The sequence below is a fragment of the Sinocyclocheilus grahami genome, unplaced genomic scaffold (genome assembly GCF_001515645.1).
Source record: "Sinocyclocheilus grahami isolate Dianchi unplaced genomic scaffold, SAMN03320097.WGS_v1.1 scaffold1000.1, whole genome shotgun sequence".
Classification (NCBI taxonomy): Eukaryota; Metazoa; Chordata; class Actinopteri; order Cypriniformes; family Cyprinidae; genus Sinocyclocheilus; species Sinocyclocheilus grahami.
Window position 1 is genome coordinate 458,814 of NW_015506179.1, and position 25,297 is coordinate 484,110.

At 42.3% G+C, this 25,297-nt stretch overlaps 2 protein-coding genes across 2 annotated transcripts in view; both read right to left on the minus strand.

Moving 5' to 3' along the window:
- Positions 1-13,957, minus strand: part of LOC107565411 (uncharacterized) — a 17,781-nt gene extending 3,824 nt beyond the window's left edge. The window contains exons 1-16 of the mRNA XM_016250645.1: positions 13,831-13,957; positions 12,825-12,852; positions 12,598-12,726; positions 12,310-12,524; positions 11,864-11,993; positions 11,720-11,755; positions 9,183-9,325; positions 9,033-9,095; positions 8,530-8,614; positions 7,967-8,184; positions 7,703-7,756; positions 7,561-7,612; positions 6,208-7,067; positions 2,705-2,809; positions 1,905-1,987; positions 958-1,074 (exon numbers count right to left, since the gene is read on the minus strand). Coding sequence (XP_016106131.1) covers positions 958-1,074; positions 1,905-1,987; positions 2,705-2,809; positions 6,208-7,067; positions 7,561-7,612; positions 7,703-7,756; positions 7,967-8,184; positions 8,530-8,614; positions 9,033-9,095; positions 9,183-9,325; positions 11,720-11,755; positions 11,864-11,993; positions 12,310-12,524; positions 12,598-12,726; positions 12,825-12,852; positions 13,831-13,938 — 2,426 coding nt within the window. The 5' untranslated portion in view covers positions 13,939-13,957. The remainder of the gene's footprint in view (positions 1-957; positions 1,075-1,904; positions 1,988-2,704; positions 2,810-6,207; positions 7,068-7,560; positions 7,613-7,702; positions 7,757-7,966; positions 8,185-8,529; positions 8,615-9,032; positions 9,096-9,182; positions 9,326-11,719; positions 11,756-11,863; positions 11,994-12,309; positions 12,525-12,597; positions 12,727-12,824; positions 12,853-13,830) is intronic.
- Positions 13,958-19,679: 5,722 nt separating this feature from the next.
- LOC107565402 (interleukin-17 receptor C) overlaps positions 19,680-25,297 on the minus strand; it is a 14,437-nt gene continuing 8,819 nt past the window's right edge. Inside the window, exons 9-17 of the mRNA XM_016250633.1 lie at positions 25,128-25,194; positions 24,375-24,550; positions 23,943-23,990; positions 23,818-23,863; positions 23,581-23,735; positions 22,326-22,394; positions 21,623-21,668; positions 21,432-21,539; positions 19,680-21,264 (exon numbers count right to left, since the gene is read on the minus strand). Coding sequence (XP_016106119.1) covers positions 20,390-21,264; positions 21,432-21,539; positions 21,623-21,668; positions 22,326-22,394; positions 23,581-23,735; positions 23,818-23,863; positions 23,943-23,990; positions 24,375-24,550; positions 25,128-25,194 — 1,590 coding nt within the window. The 3' untranslated portion in view covers positions 19,680-20,389. The remainder of the gene's footprint in view (positions 21,265-21,431; positions 21,540-21,622; positions 21,669-22,325; positions 22,395-23,580; positions 23,736-23,817; positions 23,864-23,942; positions 23,991-24,374; positions 24,551-25,127; positions 25,195-25,297) is intronic.

Below are 25,297 nucleotides of genomic sequence, written 5' to 3' on the forward strand. Positions count from 1 at the left end.
TAAAACTGCACATTTTAGAGTGGCCTTTTATTGTGGCCAGCCTAAGGCACACCTGTGCAATAATCATGCTGTCTAATCAGCATCTTGATATGCTACACCTGTGAGGTGGATGGATTATCTCGGCAAAGGAGAAGTGCTCACTAACACAGATTTAGACAGATTTGTGAACAATATTTGAGAGAAATAGGCCTTTTGTGTACATAGAAAAAGTCTTAGATCTTTGAGCTCAGCTCATGAAAAATGGGGGCAAAAACAAGTGTTGCGTTTATAATTTTGTCCAGTGTATTTAGAATGATTAGCATGGTGTTAGCATGTTGCTTGCATGATTAGTGTGTTGCTAACATGTATTTAGAATGATTAACATGTTGTTAACGTGTTGTTAGCATGATTAGCATGTCGCTAACATGATTTAGCATGTTGTCCTAGTATAGTCATTATGCTTTGCTGATGATAGACAGCTTAAACACTCTCTTAAACACTCTTATAAGTCTTACTGTACAAAAGTTTTGACCCCCTCGATGAAAGTCTATATGGGACTTTTCATAGTTTTGATTGTCTGTTTAATGAAAATCGTAAGTCCAATGAGTTAGAAAAGATATAGCAGGTGTGGCGAACTCCGGTCCTGGAGAGCCGCAGCCCTGCAGAGTACAGCTCCAACCCTAATTAAAACTCACCTGCCTGTAGCTTCCTAATAACCCTTCAGAACTTGATTAGCTTGTTCAGGTGTGTTTGATTAGGGTTGAAGCAAAACTCTGCAGGGCTGCGGCTCTCCAGGACCAACGTTCGCTACCCCTGAGATATAGCAACCTAAGTCAGACTAGTCTGAATGTCTGACCCGAGTTTGATGGTTGTAGCTTGAAAAATCTCGTCTGAGATACAGTCCAAATTTAGTCTCAGAAGAAGAAGCTTAAATAGCACTTTCTCAAGCCAACCTAATGACTGACAAAAGAAGAAGACAGGCACCTGTGAAACCACCATGTCTCCACCTGGTCCTCTATCTGCTCCAGCAGCCTGTTGCAGTCAAAGTCAGGCTTGTCACATGCGGCCTCTACGATCTCTAACAGACGCGTTTCACTGCAAACACACACACACACAGCCTGTGAAACAAAGATCATACACCAGGATGACAGTCCTCTGCTCTGAAATAACGCTGCGAGTTGGATCAGTGAAGATGTTTACAAGGGTGGCCCTTATTATTGGACTTTTGAAATCTTCTGCTCTCACCCGTTCAGCCAACTGCCCTTCATGAGAAATGGAAACAAACCAAATTTCCCTGAGATTGGGCTACTTTTAGGGTGTGCTCAACAAAACTGAAATTGTTCCAATGACCATAACAACACGTAACTTATAATTATACAAGACCATTACTAAACTGTGAAAAACGAGAGCACAGAACAGTGTTGTTAGACCGGCATGTAGCGCCGTTGCTCTTCAGCCGTCCCGAGTTTGAGTCCCGGCTTTACTGTACTGGTGAGAAAAGTGAACTTGGAACAAAACTGAGATCTGATCTAGATATTTATTATGATCCGACAAGTCCCTCAACCACAGTACTCTTGCAGGGACCTGGAAACAGATTTCACACACACACACACACACCGTGAACACACACCTGGAGCAGTGGCAGAAACAAAGGGGCAGTTGTGGCCTAATGGTTAGAGAGTCATCTGATATCGAAACAGTCAAAAGTTTATCAGTGAACAAAACCTTTGCTAATATCACCATTTAGATCTTGAAGTACCTGTTGATTTAAAAAAAATGTTTGAGCATACCCTAAATGACAAATAATCTGGATGGTATTTTGCATACATTACACACTTCTAGTGGAGAAAGAAATGAGGGGGTGAGAGGTTAACATTTCCAATTAAAAAAAAGTACCCCCTAATAAAGGCCACCCTAATGTTTACCTGCGTGCGTATTTCGCCAGCTTCTCCTCTTCCCAAGCTGTGTTCCCTCCTCCAAAGTTCTTATTGGCTGTTCGCTCCAAACCCTAATGAAAGAAGCACCATCAACGGAACTGAACTGAACAACGTTCCTGTCAACATAAGACCTTCACACCGGGTTTAGAGAATGATGCATAGATTATTACACACTGGTGCTCAAGCAGGCCGGCCAAACATTCACAATATATCTGCAAAGATTTCACTGGCAAAACTGAACAAGACTGTGATTTTGATGATTACAATAGTTTCACAATTCTTCTCTGTCTTAGGATCCGCAAATGTGATGGTTTTCTGTTATTTGTAAGACTTTTATATTAAAATGTAATATTAAAATATTTTTTGTTTTGTTATGCTTTGTGCATATAAAAGAATGTGTTTAAACACAACTAAACTAACAGAAAAGATAGATGTCTGCACATTCATTATAAATGACATACAGTAGATTTTACAAATTATTAATTGCAGCTGGTTTATTTAGAAAATCAGTGCAATATTTGGAGCTGTCAGGTCTTCGTGAGGATGAGGACTGTGCCTGATGAAGACCTGACTGACTGAAACACTGCACTGGTTTTTGGTAAATAAACTGTCTGTAACTTTCAGTGTGCTGATATTTATCTTTTTTAAATTTATTGTCATTTACTTTTTTTCATATAAATTGAAGCTCATTGAAGACCCTATTTCACTCTGAAGTGAGTTACAAAGTCATATGTTGTATGGTGAATAGATCTGATGCTGTCTTGTTTAAAGGCAGCAGTGGCACAGACCTTGGTAAAGCTGTCAGTGAGTCTGCGGCAGGTCTGACAGTGTGCCGTCCTCACCGTCCCCTCAGACAGGAGAGAGCACAGCACCAGCACTGACACGAGCGGCCACTACCAGCACATCCCGTCCTGCACACTCTCTCTCACACACACACGAGTGTCCCGATCACTCACACTACACAGAACTGCTCCACTGCTTTAACATACGCATTCACTTGTTATCTTGACATATGAAGTCAGAGGTCTGTCATTTTCAACCAATGAATTTCCATGCTATTTACAATAGTTTATGATTACTGGAAAAGGATTTTTAAAAGCTATTCTACAGAGAAATTTCTTGCTGAGAAAAGTAGATATTCTAGAAAAGTATATATTCGCTATATCAAAAAGCATGTTTTTTATTTCAGATTTTATTCATCTGTGTGACTTCCCCATCCCTGCTATTTACCATTTTAAAATGTCCTGACATTGCCCAATGGTTCATGACTGTGAGACTCCTGTGTGACCTATGACATCGTGTGACATGAAACATTGTGCTCGACTTTTCAATTTCACTGTTATGCTGATAATATAACTTATAAAAATGTAAAATGGTATGAAGTTATATTAAAAAAAATAAAATAAAAAAAACTTTTCAGTAGTGGTCTCAGAATTTTGGACCTGACTATAGCAGGACCTGTGATAAATAAATATGACATGAAAGAGCCATATGGTGTGTTGTGGTTATGATCTTATGTTTGAGTCTCAAAAGCATCCTTAGACTGACTGAAGCTCTTACGGCACTGAATCCCAGTGTGAGCTGCAACATCAGTTCCTCTTCCTGTCTGTTTGTTTGGGGCTGATCTGATCTGGGCTCTTCTTTCAGTGGAGTGATGCTGGTTCTGGTGCTGATGGTGCTTGTGCTGATGCTGGTTCTGATGCTGGTGCTGGTGCTGGTTCTGATGCTGATGCTGGTGCTGATGCTGGTGCTGGTGCTGGTTCTGATGCTGATGCTGGTGCTGATGCTGATGCTGGTGCTGATGCTGGTGCTGGTTCATGTAGGCCAGATCAGAGATGCACAACAGCGTCTGCAGAGCCCGAATGACTGAATGCCTGCTGGAGTTCCTATATCCATGCAACACTGCAGCTCTAGTCTTCAAATAAACGATGTCGTTCGTTGCATTGCTCATGTACACTAGATTCGTTAAATTGCAACAGTGTTTCAACATGAAAGTTGTGGATCACGAATCGTCATCGCCCTGCCCATTTTATTTAACCTGATGGCGAGACATATATTTTTATTTATTTATATGGATGTATGTTTTTTTTTTTAACACATGCGGACTGACATGCCATTTAATAAAAACAAATTAATCTAGTTGTTGAACATTATTATACGAATAAACCAATAAGGGAGACTGGGGCTAGTTGTCACACTTTTTACTGTATAGGCATACAACTTGAAGCCACAAATATTTTTCATAAATATTGAAAAAAAGTCAAATCATTCATGCAACTGGACACCTGACTCAAAAGCTTACGGTTACATCGGATATGAGAGATATAGCTTATTACCTTCTGTGTTACAGCCTTTGTGCCTCCTCTATACTCCATATGGCACGGCAGTTTAATTGTGCATTAGTCAGAGGAATAAAGTGACTTCTCTCACAATTTTGACCTTCTCTTATATTTGTCTTTGGAGTTCTGTCATGTTGTGTGTGTCCATGTTTTCAAGAGGGAGTCCAGCTGGTCTAGTTGTGGTTCCTTGTGTAAAACAAGCTCTGGTCCATCCTGCAGACTCTGTTCTGAGTGGTTCTGATGCTGATGCTGGTGCTGATGCTGGTGCTGGTTCTGATGCTGATGCTGGTGCTGGTGCTGGTGAATGTAGGCCAGATCAGAGATGCACAACAGCGTCTGCAGAGCCCGAATGACTGAATGCCTGCTGGAGTTCCTATATCCATGCAACACTGCAGCTCTAGTCTTCAAATAAACGATGTCGTTTGTTGCATTGCTCATGTACACTAGATTCGTTAAATTGCAACAGTGTTTCAACATGAAAGTTGTGGATCACGAATCGTCATCGCCCTGCCCATTTTATTTAACCTGATGGCGAGACATATATTTTTATTTATTTATATGGATGTATGTTTTTTTTTTTAACACATGCGGACTGACATGCCATTTAATAAAAACAAATTAATCTAGTTGTTGAACATTATTATACGAATAAACCAATAAGGGAGACTGGGGCTAGTTGTCACACTTTTTACTGTATAGGCATACAACTTGAAGCCACAAATATTTTTCATAAATATTGAAAAAAAGTCAAATCATTCATGCAACTGGACACCTGACTCAAAAGCTTACGGTTACATCGGATATGAGAGATATAGCTTATTACCTTCTGTGTTACAGCCTTTGTGCCTCCTCTATACTCCATATGGCACGGCAGTTTAATTGTGCATTAGTCAGAGGAATAAAGTGACTTCTCTCACAATTTTGACCTTCTCTTATATTTGTCTTTGGAGTTCTGTCATGTTGTGTGTGTCCATGTTTTCAAGAGGGAGTCCAGCTGGTCTAGTTGTGGTTCCTTGTGTAAAACAAGCTCTGGTCCATCCTGCAGACTCTGTTCTGAGCTTGAGATAAGGCATACATTTACATATCATACATACATTTTTACATCAGTGTCAGACTGAGTTCACTCAGACCTGGGCAGTTTCTGATATCGCCCCATAAACTGCAGTTCTGATCAGTAAATGTTCTGCAGAATCTATTTTAGATGAACCCGCCACCTAAACACCGGTCATCATGTGGGTCACACAGTGTCTAAAGGTGCGGTCACATTAGATTTCATGGGTGAAAAAGCTCCAGACTATTATCAGTAGTGATTTATAAAGCACAGCTCACACAGAAGTCACTTTCAAACCAAGCTGCTTTATGTTGGTGAATCCGCATGATCAACCTGAACATGAACAAAATCCTCATGCGAAACTCCAGATCACACGACTCCTTTTGAACTGACTGGATTTCACTCATGAAATTTCACTGAGCTGCGCTACTTCTGAGTACATGTTGAGGGAATGCTTCACTAAAAATGAAAACATGCTGAGAATGTGCTCACCCTCAGGTCATCCAAGATCACGATGAGTTTGTCTCTTCATCAGATTTGTAGAAATGTAGCATTGCATCAGTGTCTCAGCAATGGATGCTCTGCAGTGAATGGGTGCCGTCAGAATGAGAGTCCAAACAGCTGATAAAAACACCACAGTAATCCACAGCACTCCAGTCCAACTAGAAGCAACAGTTTGAAGTTAAAATGTCTTAATGCTGGATTAGTTTCAGTTTTTGTCTTCTCCAGATGTTAACTGATGGACTGGAGTGCTGTGGATTATTGTGATGTTTTTATCAGCTGTTTTGCATGAACTAATTCTGTAAGAGGCTTGTTTCTGGCCAGAATAAGGCCCAGCAAGGACCAGACCTCATGCCGCTTAGTCAAAGGTCTGGTTGAGACTAGTTTAGACCCAACCTGCAGTATTTGTTGTTGTGTGGAGAGCAGGGCTCGACTGGTCTGCCTGTAGCGGGACAGTTTCCCAGGCTTCCTCCGTCCCAGGCTCTTCAGAGTCCCGAGGGAGCCCTGCACACATGTGTCCTGTAGTTCCCGCCAGCCCTCGGAGCGCCCCTGATGCAGCTCTCAAAGCCCCCCCTCGCACCCACCGCTCTGATACTCTTTGTCCCTTACGAGGCCCTTGCGTGAGCTCCATTATGAAGTCCAGACTCTGAGAAGGCAAGCTAAACGAAGGCAGTCCCCTGAAGAGCTCCGGCAGGGCCAGCACCGCAGGGCTCTGCCCATCAAACCAGACCAGCATGAACCGCTCTCCAGCTCGACCCAGCAGATAGTCCGCCAGAATGCAGCTCAGCGATGCGTCGAAGACCTCGGAGCATGTCAGTGACTGGACACCCCTGTCTACCCACGTCTGCCTTTCTTCTTCTGGTCTCTGTCTGGCAACTCGACAGCCCCATTCCTCGGCCCGCTCGCAGGCCGCATCGGTCAGGACTAGCACTGCCTTGCCTCCGCGCCACTGAACCTGATCAAGACAGGAGTGCAGCCAGGGCACGGGCCCCAGGGCGCTGATCTCCGAGCGGCTCCACAGGTCCAGAGAGACGCGGAAGCCCACGGCGGAGAGACTGGTGCACAGACGGCACACAGAGTCAGTGACAGTGCAGTCCGCATCGGGAGGACACACCAGCAGCACCTCCACACCCCCCGCCGCAGCTGAAAACACATGACTGTCACTCACAACAACTACAGGAACAGACCAGCGTGAGAGGAGAGAGCATGAAGGAAACTCACGCTTCACATCGTCCACCTTCAGCCATCTGAACACGCAGCCTGTTACAGAGAGACATCACAAAGATACACATTTTACACAAAAATCTAAAGAATAAAAATAATACATAGAAATTCAAGCCTGTTTTTTGTATTGTGACATTATTTCCATTAAATATGATTCCATTTCTCCACCCGGTTTGTAGTACTGTGAAAGAGCTGAGGTGTTATATACACGAAGTTGGGGTTTTGTGGGATGCAGAGGACGGTCTGATGGTCTGAGGTCAGTTTCACAGTGTCTTATGTAGATCGTGCGCATGTAATTTAATGCTCTACAAACTTCATATGCAAAGATGTGACCAAGGTAAAGTCTAGGGTGGAGGGAGGGGTTATGCTCCTTGTGAATGTGGCCACTGACATGATGCACACGTGCTGACGTTTTCAAGTGACGTGACACGTGGCCAAGTATGGTCCCCCCCCCCCCCCCCCCAATCACATCTGTAGTACTAAAGTTAAAACTGCTCTCTATGCAGAACTAATGGATGTGAGCTCTTGCCTTCAAAAGGACATACTGGTCCCAGGAAACCATCCATTCCTGACACTTTAACCTGGACAAGAGACACAATGCTGCCAGTTCCCCAAAACACACAGGTATGTCAGAAATGAACTGCAAACGTGATAAAATACACATTAGGTACCTGCATACACAATGAAGGATGACGTTCCACTTGTAAAAACTCTCCTTCTAACTGCTGCAACAGATGAAAGAAAAATAAGTGTAAGAGAAGTATAGCTCAGAAGCACACTTGAGTTTACTTATACGGTCATGTCAAGCCTCATGATTACTATAGCTTATACAGTTCTCGTTCTTGTGATTTGAATGACCCCCTAACTCGAATGATTAAACTTCCCCGTGTGACTTGTCCGGCACCATATTTGACATCTCAAGCACATGTTCGCACCCAGTGTCTGTGCTGAGTCTCCTTCCAGCTGTCGTTCAGCCGGGTGTGGACCTGAGATCTGCTGTTGACCGCATGGCAGCTTCTGTCCAGTCCTGAGCCCTTCCTACACAACCACAGCTGAGCCTCCAGCCTGCAGGGGGCACTGAGGCTCCAGACCAGAGCCTTGAGATGCGTTTCAGTCTCTGCCAAAGACACGGACACGCTGGCGCCTGAGACAGCTGAGAACGAAACCAGAGCGAAACACTCATGATGTTACAGTGTTTGCACGGACTGCATTGTTATCTCCTGAGCTGACGCTCCATGGAGAGCATCTGTCGCATGCACGATTACAGAAGAATATCATTTCCATGATTTCCTCCAAAACAAACAAAACCGTCTCATTTTCTGATTTTAAATGTGCTTACAGTGGAAATCTGTAGAGCTTGTGAGATGGAGGTTGAAACTTGTGTCTTTCCTTCTCTTCAGTTCAACATGAAAAAAGTCTGAAAGTTTTCCTACTACTGTAGCACTAGCAGTACTTTCCTACTAGAACGCCATTTCCAGCCTGTAAACTCTGACTATACCAAGGTGCGGCTGAATATATTTGAATGCCATACCTGTTTCATTCAAAAATGGACAATACTCGGTTCGAGGAAAGTTCCCCCAAATCTATGCAAAAGTAGAAAGAGAATAAGCATCAGTTAAAGAGCAAGAAAAACTGCAACAATAATAATAATACTAGCTTCCCACATAACTAATATTTACTTTCTCGGTAGACAGTTTTTACATAGTTTCCACATGTTCAAATATAAACATCGTTCTATTACCTTTCCATCTTTAGTCAGTGTTACTTATATAAAACAATCTATTCTGTATGTTTATATGCATGACTTTAATGATGCTTTTCTATTTATTTGTTCACTAATTCAATAATTCAACCCTGTTCTAGCTTGTGCTATTCTAAGCCATGCCTGAAACTTTGTCAAACAAGCACTTGTTGTGTTTTATTGCCTCTTTATGATCGATCGCTTGTAAGTCGCTTTGGATAAAAGTGTCTGCTAAATGAATAAATGTAAATAAACATTACCTCAAAGCACAGACAGGGGCCGACAGAGCTGGGTAAAAGCTCAAACTCATGGCTGGCATTATTCTTGACATTAAGGAAGAGACAGAGAAAGAAGTTAAAACTTAAATGAACCAATTAAGTGCAAATGTATTATAGAGCAGCGTGACATACCCATTCCACCGTAAGACAGCGTCCCTTCCGGCCCATCTTCTGGCATGCAGAAAACTCCTGGAAACGCTCTTCATCTGCTTTGGTCACATACAGTTTTATTGCTCCTGTCGCATGGTCAGTTTTCTTGTGCAGCTTGGGTGGGACTGGAAAACAAAGCCAAAGAGAGAAGGTCACAGGGGTCCACTGATGACTGAGGAGTCCAGCAGATCTATGAAATAACCTCTTTGACTAAATCAGATAAGCATTTACAGTGTCCTCCACTAATATTGGCACCCTTGGTAAATATGAGCAAAACAGACCGTAAAAATTTGGTTTTGAGGTTTCTCCTCTTGTCCTTTGATTCAAAATAATCGCGCAAAAAAAAAAGTTTTATCTCCAAAGTCTCCCAAATGATGATTAGACCACAACTTCTTTGGGATGGTTGCCAGAAAAAGTCATCAAACTCATGCACTTACAGTCTGCCAGTAACTTCCAGTGGGGCTGGGTTCTATGGGTTTATATGGATTTGGCAGAAAAGAAAGTACTGAATGTAACAAAGTACTTCATCCGCACTGTAAACTGTCACATGTGCCCTGTTTTTTATGTGGAAATAAAATCTTTTAATTAGGGGTCCAAGCACCGAAGGTAGCGGAACCCTATTGTATTTGTATTGATTTTCTTCTTCTCCTGCCCTAAAAGTGTCTGGCCAGTCAAAACCGTAAGTCCTAAAGCACCAAATTTGACAGCATGGTCCCAAATCTCCCCCACTATTCAGGTACACACACACACCCCGATCAGACCATAGGTGGTGCTTTAAATACTACTTTTGCTTTTTTCTAGTTAGTCTTGTTAACCCCAGTGTATATAAGCCCTTGCGTTTTCTTGTGCTCTTGTCCATGTATGGATGTCTTGTTGGTGTGCTTAGTTTTGTTCCTTGCATTTCTTGGATTCCTGATTCCCACTGGTTCCTCCCTAGTTACTGAGTCCAGCTTTGTGATAAAGTATGGTGGAGGCGCTGGACATCTTGTTGGGAGACATGTTCCATCAAGTACCAACAGATATTAAATCAGCATCTAAATGACCCTGTCACAAAGTTAAAACTGGGCCGCGGACCTTCCAGCAGGCAATTAAGCTCACAGTTATAATAATTTTGGACAGTAAGACCTTTCTGCTGACTCAAAACCACTAGAAGAAAGATGTCAGGGTTCCTGATCACCTGCATTAGCATGCCATAATCCTGCCAAGAACTGGCAAATCTGGTGCAGTCCATGAGGATGAGATGCTCTTAACCCCAGTGTATATAAGCCCTTGTGTTTTCTTGTGCTCTTGTCCATGTATGGATGTCTTGTTGGTGTGCTTAGTTTTGTTCCTTGCATTTCTTGGATTCCTGATTCCTGATTCCCACTGGTTCCTCCCTAGTTACTGAGTCCAGCTTTGTGATAAAGTATGGTGGAGGCGCTGGACATCTTGTTGGGAGACATGTTCCATCAAGTACCAACAGATATTAAATCAGCATCTAAATGACCCTGTCACAAAGTTAAAACTGGGCCGCGGACCTTCCAGCAGGCAATTAAGCTCACAGTTATAATAATTTTGGACAGTAAGACCTTTCTGCTGACTCAAAACCACTAGAAGAAAGATGTCAGGGTTCCTGATCACCTGCATTAGCATGCCATAATCCTGCCAAGAACTGGCAAATCTGGTGCAGTCCATGAGGATGAGATGCTCACCCCGCCCCACACTTTCTTATTCCCTTTCTTAAAAAATATTCAAATATTAATACATTAAGAAATTAGCAGGAAATAAAAGCAGTTGGAATTGAGAGACCTTTTTTTTTTTGCTGAGTTTATATTTTATTTTAATTACAAATACAACTTTTTAATAAAAAGTTAGATTTTTGAATTAAAGAAATTTTTCTATGGTTTGTTTAGCTCATATCTGCCATATGGGTATCAACTGTGGAGGGCACTGTATGATCTGTAAATACATCATATGTAAATTATGCAATTACTGATTTAAAGGAATTTCTCGAGCCACCCAAATTATCTTTCGGTGCTATTGCACACTTAGACGATTTAGAAAATAAGTACTTTTTTTAAAAGTCATGTTTTCTTGGTATATATTCATGATATGCTGCCAGGGTGTGACGCTGAAGAATCTAACTTTTATTGTTGCTGAAATATTTGAAAAACCCCACTACATGTACTGTATATAATACTTCCTACTCATAAGAAATAAACAATATGTACTTTTATGACACTACACCAGTAACCTGTGACTTTCCCCTGCCCTGCCCGATATGACTGAATTTTCTCATTTGGGTAAACTTTTCCATAATGGATAGTGTTTGGTTTCAGGGTAGCTACAGTTGCTGCTTTTTACACAAAGTTTGTTGGCATTGACTGAAGCAGTATGAACTAGTCTTTACAGTGCGTTCAAACTACACGCTTCATCAGGATGCATGATGCCTTGGGAATCGAACCTGTGATCTGCAACTTTATTATTGTCACTCTACCAGTCACAAACTAGACAGTTAAACTGGACACCTGTTAACTTACCCTTACAGAAGATGGCATCTAAACCCTTGGAACACACTGAAAGAGAAAAATGTATTGGTGCCATCCATCAACGAATGTTCAGCAGTCATTTATGTGTCTCAAATACTTAGTGAAAGAGGCGTGCATGTTTTATGGCATATTTACCTTCCTCTATTGAAGGAAGATTGACAAGTTTAGTTTGTGCATGAGTGCATGAGTTAGTGCATGAAGAATGGACTACGACAGAACTGCCGAGCTCTGCCTCCGGTATCTCCACCACTAAAGACATCCACACCTACGACACATACACCTGAAACAATCAGCTCATCCAGTGCAACTACAAAAGGTTTAAATATAATGGTAGCTTGACAAAGCCTTGCCCAAAATTTGAAAAATGTCTGAAGCTGAGGCTGTAAGTCTAGTCTTGAGAGAACTTGCAGTTTGAAAATTATGCAAACATTATCTTATCTGAATACTTGAGCAGATCTAAGAGAGATATGAAAGAGATTTGAAAGTTGAAATGTGGTTGCTAGAGTGTTGCTAAGGTGTTCTGCTTGGTAGACCATTGGTATGTGATGACAGACAGATAGATAGATAGACCATCTGTTGACCTGCAGTGTAGCTTTGTCATCAAACGCTGAAGAACGGACTGTGAACCGGAGCATGCTGGAGTGGCTCTGTGAAGAGTACGTGTAACACACACGAACAGCAGCGTCAGCAGACGTCATGTTGACAAGGTCTTCTTGATGAGCGCCTTCATGCATTTCTACCTCTGCCTCTTCATCACCACTACCACTGCCATCACCCATCACAGGTTGATCTGCATCTAACACAGCATCAACACACCTCAAGAAATAATCCTGCTGGTCAGAGAAACCAAACCAACAACGATGACGCACCTCTGACTGTGACGTTCACCAGGACTTTCAGGCACAAGCTCCAGGTCTGCTGCTTTTGGCACTGCACGATGTAGGCGTCTAGACTGCTCACATAGACATGCTCATCATCCTGAATGCACGTGTGGCCACCTAAGACAAGACAGTTAGACAAATGAAGGCAGTGAAGTGCACAGTTCTGCCGGTCATGGTGAAACATCCGTCATACACTCATATCTAGGTTTTCTTACCTGATTTTACTTCGCAGTAAATTATACCCTACAGAGACAAAACAATGGACAAAGATTCAGTCACATTAACACACTAACAGAAATCACTTACATAAATAATATTTATAACACACACAGACATATATATCACATGACAAAAATATTTCATGACAAAATCTTTTTTTTGCTTAGAGAGAATAACACCTATATTTTAGGATAATTAAGACTTAATGCATTCTAATTTTGCATTTTAACTTTAATGATGGTTACATCTACTCAGGGATGAAATCTAAAATAATTACATTTGTATTACGGTCATTTAAGCAAAACAACACTGTATTACAGTTACAAGTGCATCTCAATAAATTAGAATGTCGTGGAAAAGTTCATTTATTTCAGTAATTCAACTCAAATTGTGAAACTCGTGTATTAAATAAATTCAATGCACACAGACTGAAGTAGTTTAAGTCTTTGGTTCTTTTAATTGTGATGATTTTGGCTCACATTTAACAAAAACCCACCAATTCACTATCTCAACAAATGAGAATATGGTGACATGCCAATCAGCTAATCAACACAAGCAAATGTAGTGGTATTTAAGTGGTGATATGCATAGATTGTTGTAGATAATTGTTGTCGCATGTCTCTGCTGGCTTTGCAAGAGAACACACTGAGCGCATGCGTGTGTGCGCGCATGCCGAAGAACTGCACACATGCACACAACTCTCCACAGCAAACAAGGAAATGTTTAACTTCCTAAAACTCACACCCACGCACTCACACACTCACTGCCCCACAGCAAACAGCCAGATTCCCAGTAACTGTATCCATGTAGAAACATGTCTGGAACTGCAGAGAGTCAACTGTACTACACTAACAACTGTTAGAAAGCAGGACTGAAGCATGTTTAAAACAGTTTTATGTCTTCAGCTAATTGAAGCTACTTTAGTCTCGATATCATCGATTATTAATAACTTTAAAAGTGAACAGTCTAGCTAGGAAGCCAGCCGTGTTGCTCGTACTGTACCTGTCCACAGGTGAGCGCATGACCGGCGTGGAGCTCGGCCCTCTCCAGCGCCCGAGTGAAGACCCAGAGCGCCACAGAGAGCAGCAGCAGCAGGGTCCACACACTCATGACGCTCTCTCTCTCACTCACACACACACACACACACACACACACATGCTGTCTGATTCAAACTAACTCAACAGCTCCCGCCACTCGTTCTGAGTCAGAGAGAGAGGGAGGCAGAGAGAGAGAGAGTCTAACCTTGACGGAGAGAGTCTTCTGACAAGCATCTGGCGGCTGTAATAATTTGGGAAATAATCTGCGCTCGCAGAGGCCCAGCAGCCTGACTGCTTCAACGCACAGCGCCTGATCGATCTCTCCATTCAACCCCCACATTACATCCATCAGAGAGAGAGAGAGAATAAAATGACTGAGACAGATGGAAAGAGACGAATAGAGAAAGGAAGAAAAGTTCAGACAGATGGAAAAGGGACGCTACTGGCAGTGAGAGCGCCTGAAATGATACGGCCAAAACTCTGCTGGAGCCAGAGAGATTTCTGGAATTTCTAGAATTAACATTCACTGCTGCTGCTATTTAGTAGATTAACACCAAAACAAATGAGCGCAATGCTTGAAATCAATTAATCATGTTTTGTGTGCGTTAACTACACACACACATATATATATTAGGGGTGTAACGGTTCACAAAATTCACGGTTTGGTTCAATACGACACAGTGCTCACACACACACACACACACACACACACACAGATGCTGTCTGATTCAAACTAACTCAACAGCTCCCGCCACTCGTTCTGAGACAGAGAGAGAGAGAGAGAGAGAGAGAGAGAGAGAGAGAGAGAGTTTAAAGCTTTTGGATCTATGGCTTCTGCCAAATCAAATATTAATTTGTAGCATCAATACTTAGAAAAAAAGTTACAGCCTTTAATTTGTAAGCACAATCAATGCATCTAAGTCACCTCAACTTAAATTAAACTGACTTAAAAAAAAATAAAAAATAAAAAGTTGAATCCTGTATAACATTGCTGAACTTTTTTCCCTTGATCATATTTTTACAGTGAAAAGAATCTCTATTTGAACACACAATCCACACATGTAACTATCTTATAACAGTATAATATAACATATATAAAGCATATAAATATGTATAAAGCAATTTGAAAGAAATGAAAGCTGCAGTATTCTGTGTGTGTTTATGTACAATGTTTCATGGCCGTTTATGAAGCCATTTAAAGTATGATAGAGCAGCTGTAGATCAGGAGGAGAGACTCACCTGTGTTCCTCAGGAGCGGCTGCTTCGACAGGGAACTGTTCAGAAGAACAAGCTTCCTCCTCCTCCTCCTCCTCCTCCTCACCCAACAGCACAAACACCTCACACTCTTACACAAACACTTACTCAGAAACAGTGCACTCTACACTCATACAGCCCGGCAGACTACTGTATCTCACTGACAAGCCCTAACCATGTCTTCCACTATTTTATTATAGATTTTATATTTATATATTACAGTATTTTGTTTTCATAATGCCTGGATAAATGTTCATTCATATATTATTTAAATGTATACATGTTTTTTAGTATTATATTTTTATTCATTACTTTGCACCTTTTTTTTGTACTGTTTTTTTGTTAGTGTTACAATGTCGCTACCTGTTTTGTGTATGCGCTTTAGCAATATTGTATGTAAACTCAATCATGCCAATAAAGTACTTTTAAATTGAAACTGAAATGGATTTTTCTTTCTGTATTCATCAAATCCAGGCAGTTACTGTAATAATTACAATTAAATTCTTGCAGCATTGGTGGCAGTCATGCAGCAGTTTCTTCAGTTTCCCATTTCAATGTAAAATAACACACCAGTGCTGTTCTCAGACCACCACTGGTCTCTGATTTCAAACGTCAGCATTTACTCTTCTTACTACATACAGGATAGTTTTGCCTTACAGACTATATTTAAAGCATAATTTGGGTATTTGCAGTAACACGGTCACTTGTTGGCTGTATTCTTGCTTAGTTTGCCTTTGATATGAGCAAAACTACTCGAAACAAAGCAAAGACTGCTGTCCTCAAAAAGGCATCATCATTACGTTGAGTGAAGAGAACTGACTGTCCACAAGCTCTCAGGCCTCAGAATCGGCTTGTTTATGGTGTGCAGTGTGCTGTTTTGCATGCATGTTTGCTAGTCACGCACAGCACAGTTACTATATTGGTCTTATACAAATTCACCAACTAATCCTGAAGCACTCAGTTTACATCTTAGAAGCTGTTGTGTATTGCGAAACACCAAACTATAGTGTGTGTCTGCCTGAACACCGAGTATGTGTCCAACACAATGTTTGTGATAGTTCAGGGCCACAGGAACCGGTTAACTTGGGATAATATCTTCATGTAACCATTAATAAATTAAAGTGTTGATTTTCAAACACATTGTTAGCTAGAGCTAGAGATGTGCTCAGGCCAAAATGATAAACTCTTATCATTTGCTTATTTGGTTTCAGATGTGACTTTCTTAAGTAGAATAGCTCAGCCGCAGTGTACAAATTCACCAACTAATCCTGAAGCACTCAGTTTACATCTTAGAAGCTGTTGTGTATTGCGAAACACCAAACTATAGTGTGTGTCTGCCTGAACACCAGCTGAACACCGAGTATGTGTCCAACACAATGTTTGTGATAGTTCAGGGCCACAGGAACCGGTTAACTTGGGATAATATCTTCATGTAACCATTAATAAATTAAAGTGTTGATTTTCAAACACATTGTTAGCTAGAGCTAGAGATGTGCTCAGGCCAAAATGATAAACTCTTATCATTTGCTTATTTGGTTTCAGATGTGACTTTCTTAAGTAGAATAGCTCAGCCGGCTCAGTCAAGTGGTTATCAAATAAAAATAAAGTTACTATCCCACCATAGATGTCAGATGTCATTCAAGCATCTGTGCATAAACACAATGTAGGGCGGATCATCTGCTCTGATTAAATTGTGCATTTTATGTTTTATTATATCAAATAAGCTGTTGTCACAATCTTTTCATCCTCCCACATTTCTTTCAGCTGAATGTTTGTCTCAGTGCGTCATGATTATAGAAGTGCAGTGGGCTGGAAATGGCACTTCATGTTTACCTTGAGATACAGATCAGGTCAGTTTAGCTCTATTTCCCCTCTTACTGCAAGCCATTCCTCAGTGCATCTTAGTCCAAAGAAAAAAACAAGGTTGTATTTGTAATCTTTTGTCAGAACGTAGTAACTCGCTGATTCAACTTAACTTTTTCAGCCGATGTCACCAATCTCTCTTATTTTTCAACCTCTCTTCTCCAACCAACAGTTTTCACCAGACAAATCCCTGCTTTCTCCCCTCATGTGTACAAGCAACGCTGGCACGTTTGCAAACTCTTACATTATAAGGAACATGATTATTACTCAACAGGGTCCTATTACGCTTTTTCACTTTTTAAATTTTAGTCAGTGTGTAGTGTGTATGTTTGGGCATTAAAAAGACCTAGAAAGTTACAAATCTCAAAGTCCACTCCAAAGGGAGATATTTCGTTTAAAAAAAATCAATTTTCAAGAACTACAGCAAATGGCTATTTTGGACTACAGTGTTTGTTTTCCGGGCTTTGTGATGTCACAAAGCGGCTCATTAGAATATCATTACAAAGAATTCCCACAGAATGAAGTGCTGCTGCAGAGTTAGTGCATCAGAGAAAACCAAGAAGAAGAGCTGCTGTAGCATCAAGTTTTCAGCATGTCTAAAGGCGGTCTCACACCGGAGACGGAGAGAAGCTCATGCTGCGTTCAAGTTCTCCTGGGACGTTCGTACTTACGAGTTGACAAATCGTAATTACGACGTCAGGTGCGTTCAAGTCAGTTTAGTCGGCACAAGATGGCGGTGTACCTTCTTTTAATTAATTACAAGAAAATATAACAGGGTCTGAATTTTTTTACTTGGATTTCAGCTGTGTAACAAGAACATGACCAATTTAAGTTTATAGGACAACTAAACTATCAATTTAAACAAAAATTTACCGTCAACTACAGACGTTGCATCCATCGATTCTGCCATGTTTCTCATTGACACGCCCCCAACTCGGAAACTCTGGGCTTAAAGAAAATGTTGAGTTTCCCACTCGTAATAACGACTTTGTGGTGGCATTCATGTGCATTCAACTCGTAAATACGATCTATCCGACATGACTTGAACGCACCATCAGCGCCGCGTCTAGAACAATTCTTACAACAAGTATAACACGACGTAGCTGGGCGCCGCGGACAGACGCCGAACGGCGCCACCGGTGTGCCTACACTCATAGAAAATAATGTGTTCAAATTTTAAAGACGTGGCGTGACGCTGCGTTGCGCTTCTCGCCCGGTGTGTGACCACCTTAAGAAACGCTGTTTTTTTCACCTCCGTGAAAGCGGAGGAAATCACCTTCCGAAAGCTGATGATGTCAGGAAACAGTGGTTGCAATTTATTTTTTAACTCCGGTCCTGAGCATTATAACCCCAATTTGCTATTGTGTGCTGCGCATTTTACTGCCTACACTCATAGAAAATAATGTGTTCAAATTTTAAAGACGTGGCGTGACGCTGCATTGCGCTTCTCGCCCGGTGTGTGACCACCTTAAGAAACGCTGTTTTTTTCACCTCCGTGAAAGCGGAGGAAATCACCTTCCGAAAGCGGATGATGTCAGGAAACAGTGGTTGCAATTTATTTTTTAACTCCGGTCCTGAGCATTATAACCCCAATTTGCTATTGTGTGCTGCGCATTTTACTGAGGACAGCTTCCACAACATGAGGGAGTACAGTGCTGGATTCGCCCTAAAAAAGCTTTTGTTGAAAGACGGAACAAGGGGGCGTGGCAGTACTGAAACACCGTCTAAGCTGTTCGCCAATCACAACGCACTGGGACAGCTAACCAATCACAACACATTTTGTTTTTCGGAAGGCGGACCTTCATCAAAGCCGGAACTAATCGAGCCGTTTGTGCCAGGCTGGGGAGAAAGGTATTTTAATAATGTAAATTATGTGAAAAATAATGCGTTTTTCGAACCAAGCATGAGAGCATGTTCTAGTACACCCCCAAAACAAAATCAAGACCTTGTAAAAGAGCATAGTAGGACCCCTTTAATATAGGAAGGGTTTTCTGTCGCAGTCCAAGAAAAGGATCAAATAAATAATCATTAGCAAATAATCAAGGTTGTGGAGACCAAATCGATCACTGAAAAACCCAAATGAGTCGAACACTTACTCCATCATTGGTTTGTTTTGTAATGTTCTTCTAGAAGCCATGAAACTTACCAAAACCTAACACGCTTTCCGTCTCTGGGACATTGCTGTGGGTGCAAATGGATGAAGGCTGTTGATAAAATGAGAGTTTTGGTATATTTTGCATAACCTCCAGCTTTCAGTTATCGAGACGGACAGGTGCCGTAACACTCTGCTGACACGTGATGCATCTGCAAGCTTGTCAGGCCGTTGAGAAGACTTGTTTGGTAGCATGTCACTAACATAACAGTTGTGATCGCAGCATAGCTCTAGGGGGAAAATAGCTTTCGGAGAACATATCGATGACTCCCTGTATCTTACTTTCTATTAATTTTCTGATGCACGTAAACATGCGCTCTTGCTGCTTCACTGATGAATTTGCATGCATTTTACTGTTGGTCAGATTGGTCCCAGAGGGTTCCTGATTCTGAAGGGGAAAAAATTATGAGAAGATCATTGTGACCACATGAAAACAGTTTTACAAGTTGGGTTTTTGCTGTACAAAGACCGAGAGTAAACATCATGTGTCGGAGTATATTAAACTGGGCTGTGGTACAATAATAATCAGCTAAACTAGAGTTTGAATGTTTGATGCATTTATTTACAACACAGAATTGCTGATTCTGGTTAACATTTGTTCCAAGGTGTTGACGTTCAGTGGTACAATACAAATACAAGTCCTCTGAAGCAGGTCTTTATACAAAAATACAATGTTTTCATGAATTCTTCTTCTTCTGGAGAATGTCTTCAGCCAGCACTGGTTCTTCCCTCGAGGGAATGCTTACTGGATATTTATTGCTGCCTTCAGCTGTCAGAATGATCATATGTGAACAGCACCATAATGTCACAGTTACCAGTAGGTTTCCTTTGAGTCCAGACTTTCCAGGTTGGGTGCGTTTCATTTTTAGAAAAACCAGAGCAGAAGCCATGCAAACCAGAGTCTTTGCTGGGAGTTCATTTCATTCTTTTTAAGTCGCTTTGGATAAAAGTGTCTGGTATATCAATACAACAAGTGATTCATCTTAAGCAGGCAATGACATGAGAAGTGCTAACAATACGAAGTTTCAAGCATCGTCTAGAATCGTCCAGAGCCAGTGGTTTACCAGGAACCTCACAGGAAGACTTGAAGGCAACAGTTTGATGTTTCTGCCCCCTGCTGGACAGACTGTAAAGCTGGACTCACCTCTGCTCTGATGCCTCTGAATTGGCTTTCTCCTTCCCTCTGTGTACCGGTGCATGCAAAGAACAAGACGACAGAGTGAGTTCAGTCAGAGAGAGAAGCCGCTTCACCCTGCTATGATTTCAGTGACGTGTGTGCAGCTCCTAGTAGCTCTGGCGCAGTATGTTTCTTTGAGCATTCCTTTCTGGACAAACACCCAGATACCACTTTACTTCGCCGCTTTTTCTGCCTCCACGTCTTCCACTTTGTACCGCGCACTAATTTCCGTGAGCTCTTGGGAAAACCCGGCCCAGGGAGTCCTGCCTCTAGTCTGGGCACGAGCTGACGCGACATGAAGAACGACAGCGTTTTGGACAGAAGACGTGGCCAACATCGGCCACTCCCGTGGGCTCTTGTGGGCTCTCCCAGGTCGTGTATTAAAGAGGACAGGTCCTTCGGGAGACAGTACTTTGGGACACAGCGGAGCTGTTTTGGGATGTAAGTGCTGCTGCTGTTGTTGTTGTTAAGGCCCTGGAAGCACACCAGTCCAAACCCCCTGGCGTGGCCATCGCTGTGTAATCCCGTCCACAGACAGGAGAGGGCGGCGTTGAACACAGGAGCCGTGATAGAAGACGACTCCACTGGCTTCTCCATCCATTCTCCATCACAGCTCTTCTGCTCTTCCTCTGCAACAGCACTATAAAGACCAGTCTCAGAGAACTCCGATCCAACGACCCTATCGCTCTTCGTCCGTCTCAGAAAAGCCTGAAGGGCGTCAGGGCTCCAGGCGATCAGGACGAGACCGCCCACCTTCTGCACCGCCTGACACTGTCCGTACAGCCACGGCACGGGTCCCAGCTGAGCCAGAGAGGATGCCCACTGCGCCAGCCTCACGTCCACGAAGAGCTCCCCCTGCAGGCCGGAGGCTAGACTGCAGACGGCAGCGATGTGCGCGGCATGATCAGACGAGCACACCAGCAGCACGGGACGTCTTTCAGCGCTCCGCCACACTGCAGAAACAAATACATTTATCCTCTCTCACAGAAATTAACCAGGGTCAGGATAACATTTTTAACAAATTGGCCAACAAATTGCATATACCAAGCGTTTTGTGTACGAGTAGTTTCATAGAGCATGCTTCCGGCCTAAAATCAAATAGAAATGTCTATGGACTGACCTGATGTGATTCCTTTGACCAGGTAGCACGTGATGCAGACCAGTACGGTCACCGCAGCCAGAAGAGCCAATGCAGTGCCAGTGATGAGACCCCATCGCCTGTGTGTGACTGTGAAGGCTTGGGATGAGTACGACTATTTACATCCATCTGTCGGCAAGTGTGCTCTAATGATTAGAGATGTTTCTACTTACAGTCAGGGCAAATGATTCGTCTTCCACGGAGATCCAAGCGCCACACCTACAGACAGACAGCAGCAGATCAGCTGACACACACGCATACAGACAGACAGAGGCTCTGGGGTTGGGGAGATATTTCAGTGTTTTGAAAAAGCATTGCTCAAAAATACAGGAAAAACTGAAATATTTTTACATTGTAAAATAACTGTGTTCTATGTGAATATGTGTTGAACTGTAATGTATTTCTGTGATGTGCAGCTGTATTTTCAGCATCATTCCTCCAGTCTTCAGTGTCACATGATCTTCAGAAATCAGTATAATATACTGATCTGCTGCTCAAGAAACATTTCTGATTATTATCAATGAGCTGCAACAACTGACTGAGTGCAACATTTTGAACAATAGTGGATATGTATAGTGCCTATTATTAGAAAATAGTATGTGAAACAGTAGTATGCTACATTGTAGTCAATACATTGCACATTTAATCAATGTAAATAAATAGTTATTTTGCATAAACATTTATACATTTTTCATGCCAAAAATTGTGTTTGATATCACTTCCAGTTCATTCATGCACTGTGGGATACGTCACAGTGTTCTTTGCAGCTCATTCACTATATACAGCAGAAACAGTATGAGAACTAAGCTAGTACGACATATGCAGAGATGAACAGTAAAGAGTTTGAACGGACAGACTGTAAGTGAAAGGCATTACCTGCACACACAGTCCAGATGAGAGGAAGGGGAAGGGCACGCTCAGCTCAGCCTCAGTGGCGTCCTCATCCTGAGGAGAGCAGTATGTGCAGTGTGTGAGGGACAAGCAGTTATCTTCTATCACACTGAAGCTTTATTTTGCCATAACAACACACCCCTTGTACATTATTGCACAGCTACTTACCACATTTGAGTTGAAATGAATATTTGTAATTATCATGAGAAAAAAAGCAAGAACAGCTATATAAGAAATCGGTTATATTCTATATTCGGCTATTACTACTAAAACATCGAGGCTCCAACAACTTTTAAAATATTGAATAATATATTTAAAATGTCATTTAAAGGTGAGGGGGGGGGGGGGTCTAATGCTATCTCATGCATTCTGCGTTATTTACACTGTTACCGTTTCAAAAAACGAGTTGGATGTATGCCGGAGAATTTCGGTGCCAAATACACTCCTTCAGGGTTCGGATAAGTTTGCGAAAGATTTTTTGGGAAAGACAAGGCCCTGTATGACATCATGAAGGGCGGGATTCTCCCGGAAGAGCAAACATCGACCAGAGCGCGAGCGAGAGACGGCCATCAACGTGCTTCATTCAGCAGCGCTGCACAGAACAATGTCTCCAAAGAAGAGTGTTTTTGGTTGCGAGGGAAAGAGAACCTTGTTCAGCTTCCCAAAGAGCCCAGCGGTAGTGAACACAGTGGATGCAGGTCGTTTCTCCGGAGCAGCAACAGTTACACAAGTGTGTTTGTTTGTTCCCGGCGTTTCAGTGACGAATGCTCGAGAAACAAATAACAATAAAGTCAATAAAGTTTTTGTTCCTGCTTTATTGATGTCGATGTCACAGCTTGCAGACGATCGCTACGTGACAGCTTTAGCTCCGCCCACGACACGCCTCCAGGAGCCCGACGGTTTTCAGAGAGGAGCGTAAAGCTGTCTGTCTTTTATAAATCTGATCAAACTAAAGACTCTTCAGAGATATGAAGGTCAAGTACTGCTCTGTAGGTACTCAAGATTAACATGAGATGTGTGTTCTGTCCACTTTAAAACTTTATAGATGTAAAGCCAATATAAGCACATTCTACCCTATAATACACAACAAAGGACAAATGTGTCAGGGTCTTTGGCAACAGATGCTCACAGACTTTTTACATACGAGAATCTTTCACATTCTTTCTCATGCATTGCTGAATGCAAACACTAACTGAATGTGCAATGAAACTCTTTAAACAGAAGGAAATCTATTACGAACCACCCGCTGTGAGACGATGCTTCCTTGAGATGAACACGTCTCTCCCCGTCTGGCGCACAGCTGAGCAGCAAACGACGCAGCGACGCTGGACCTCAGGTGCAGGTGCAGGTGCAGGGATCCAGGAACGACCATCACGCTCCACTCGGAGCGGCCCTCTGACAGAGAGAGCAGACAGAAGAGTCAGACAGGAGGACAGACATCAGCACTCTTCATCACACTCGCTCACGCACTCCTCACCTGACTCGAACGGACAGAACACTCGACGACTGCCATTTAGAGAAAACTGCAACCAAAACATCACATGCACATGAGAAACATGAACATTTGAAACATGCATTAATGTGTGCTGGAGCATGCGTTACCTTCACACACATCTGAGGGTGTCTATCTACAGCAGACACGTTATATTGCTGTTGAAAGAGCAAAAGGCTTTCAGTGGCTGTGTTCAGCATAACATACTGCTGGGCAATATACTGGGCAAAGCATGCATAAAATACTTCAGTGACAAAATGTACAGTATATGCAATGCATCCAAGTTGACGTTGCATTTTTAGGGAGAGAAGGTCTTTCTTGACGCATTTGATTGGACTGTTAAAAACTATTTTTACACAAAATATGTAACAATGAGGTCATGTCAGGACAATGTAACATACTGCTGTCTAAATCATTGCATATGACCTACTGTTTCATGTACTATTGACATGTGCACTATGCACAGTATGCAGTAAGTCTGAACTCAGTATGCCACCTCTGTTCATCAGTGCACTTATGATGATCGTGGGATCGTCACGTACCAGTTTCGTCCCATGGAGGCTGGCGTTGGGGGCGGGGACACAGTAAGAGTTCTGCGTGTGGATTCGCCAGCACACAGAGGCAGAGGGATCTGATTGGTCAGCGGGGCAGAGAGGCTCCCAACGCAGAACAGAGCCACGAACTGTAGCAGAGCTCGAGGACAAGATATCATCTCCACCTGCAGGAGCGAGCGGCACAGAGACGGTTCTGTCAGTCAGCCACACCATAGATACTGCTTACATTAGACAACAGTAAGACCAGGTCCAGAACCTACGGAGCCGACTCGTGTACAGTTAAGAGAGAAACGGGCAGCAGCTCACTGTGTGAACAGTGTTCCTCACGCTCCAACTCATAAAGATATAATACAGCAGTTCAGTTTTAATAGTCTCTCATTTTACCAGCCATCTTTGAATTTTTTCATTGCACAGCAGTTCCTTCTTTGTGATCGATAAATGTCACACTGCCTTCGAGTTCAGCCGGAATGTAAGGAAGCTTGTCACAAGAGTCACACTGTTGTCACACTGCACATTGACTTTACCAAACGTGGTGACATTTTATTCTTCACCATCTGTACCCGTCTATCAGATGGAGAGTTCATTTGGATCAGGCTCAGTGAATTTCTCTCCTGTGGAGGAGCTGACATGATGTTCTGGTGGAGTTATCACTTCAATTATGCACGTCAACACTAATGATATCTATATATACTGTGCATGATCTTTACACAGAGTTGCATCCACAAATATCAGATGACTCACGTGGCAGCGCTCTCTCTTTTAAGGGACACTGAGTGTTTCTTCTGGAATCAGAGCCTGGAAACCACAGCTGTGAACACAGAATAATGAACACATTACTAAGGAGCAAAAAGGTTTTCAAAAACAACAAAGTGTGCGTGAGAGAGAGAGAGAGAGAGAGAGAGAGAGAGAGA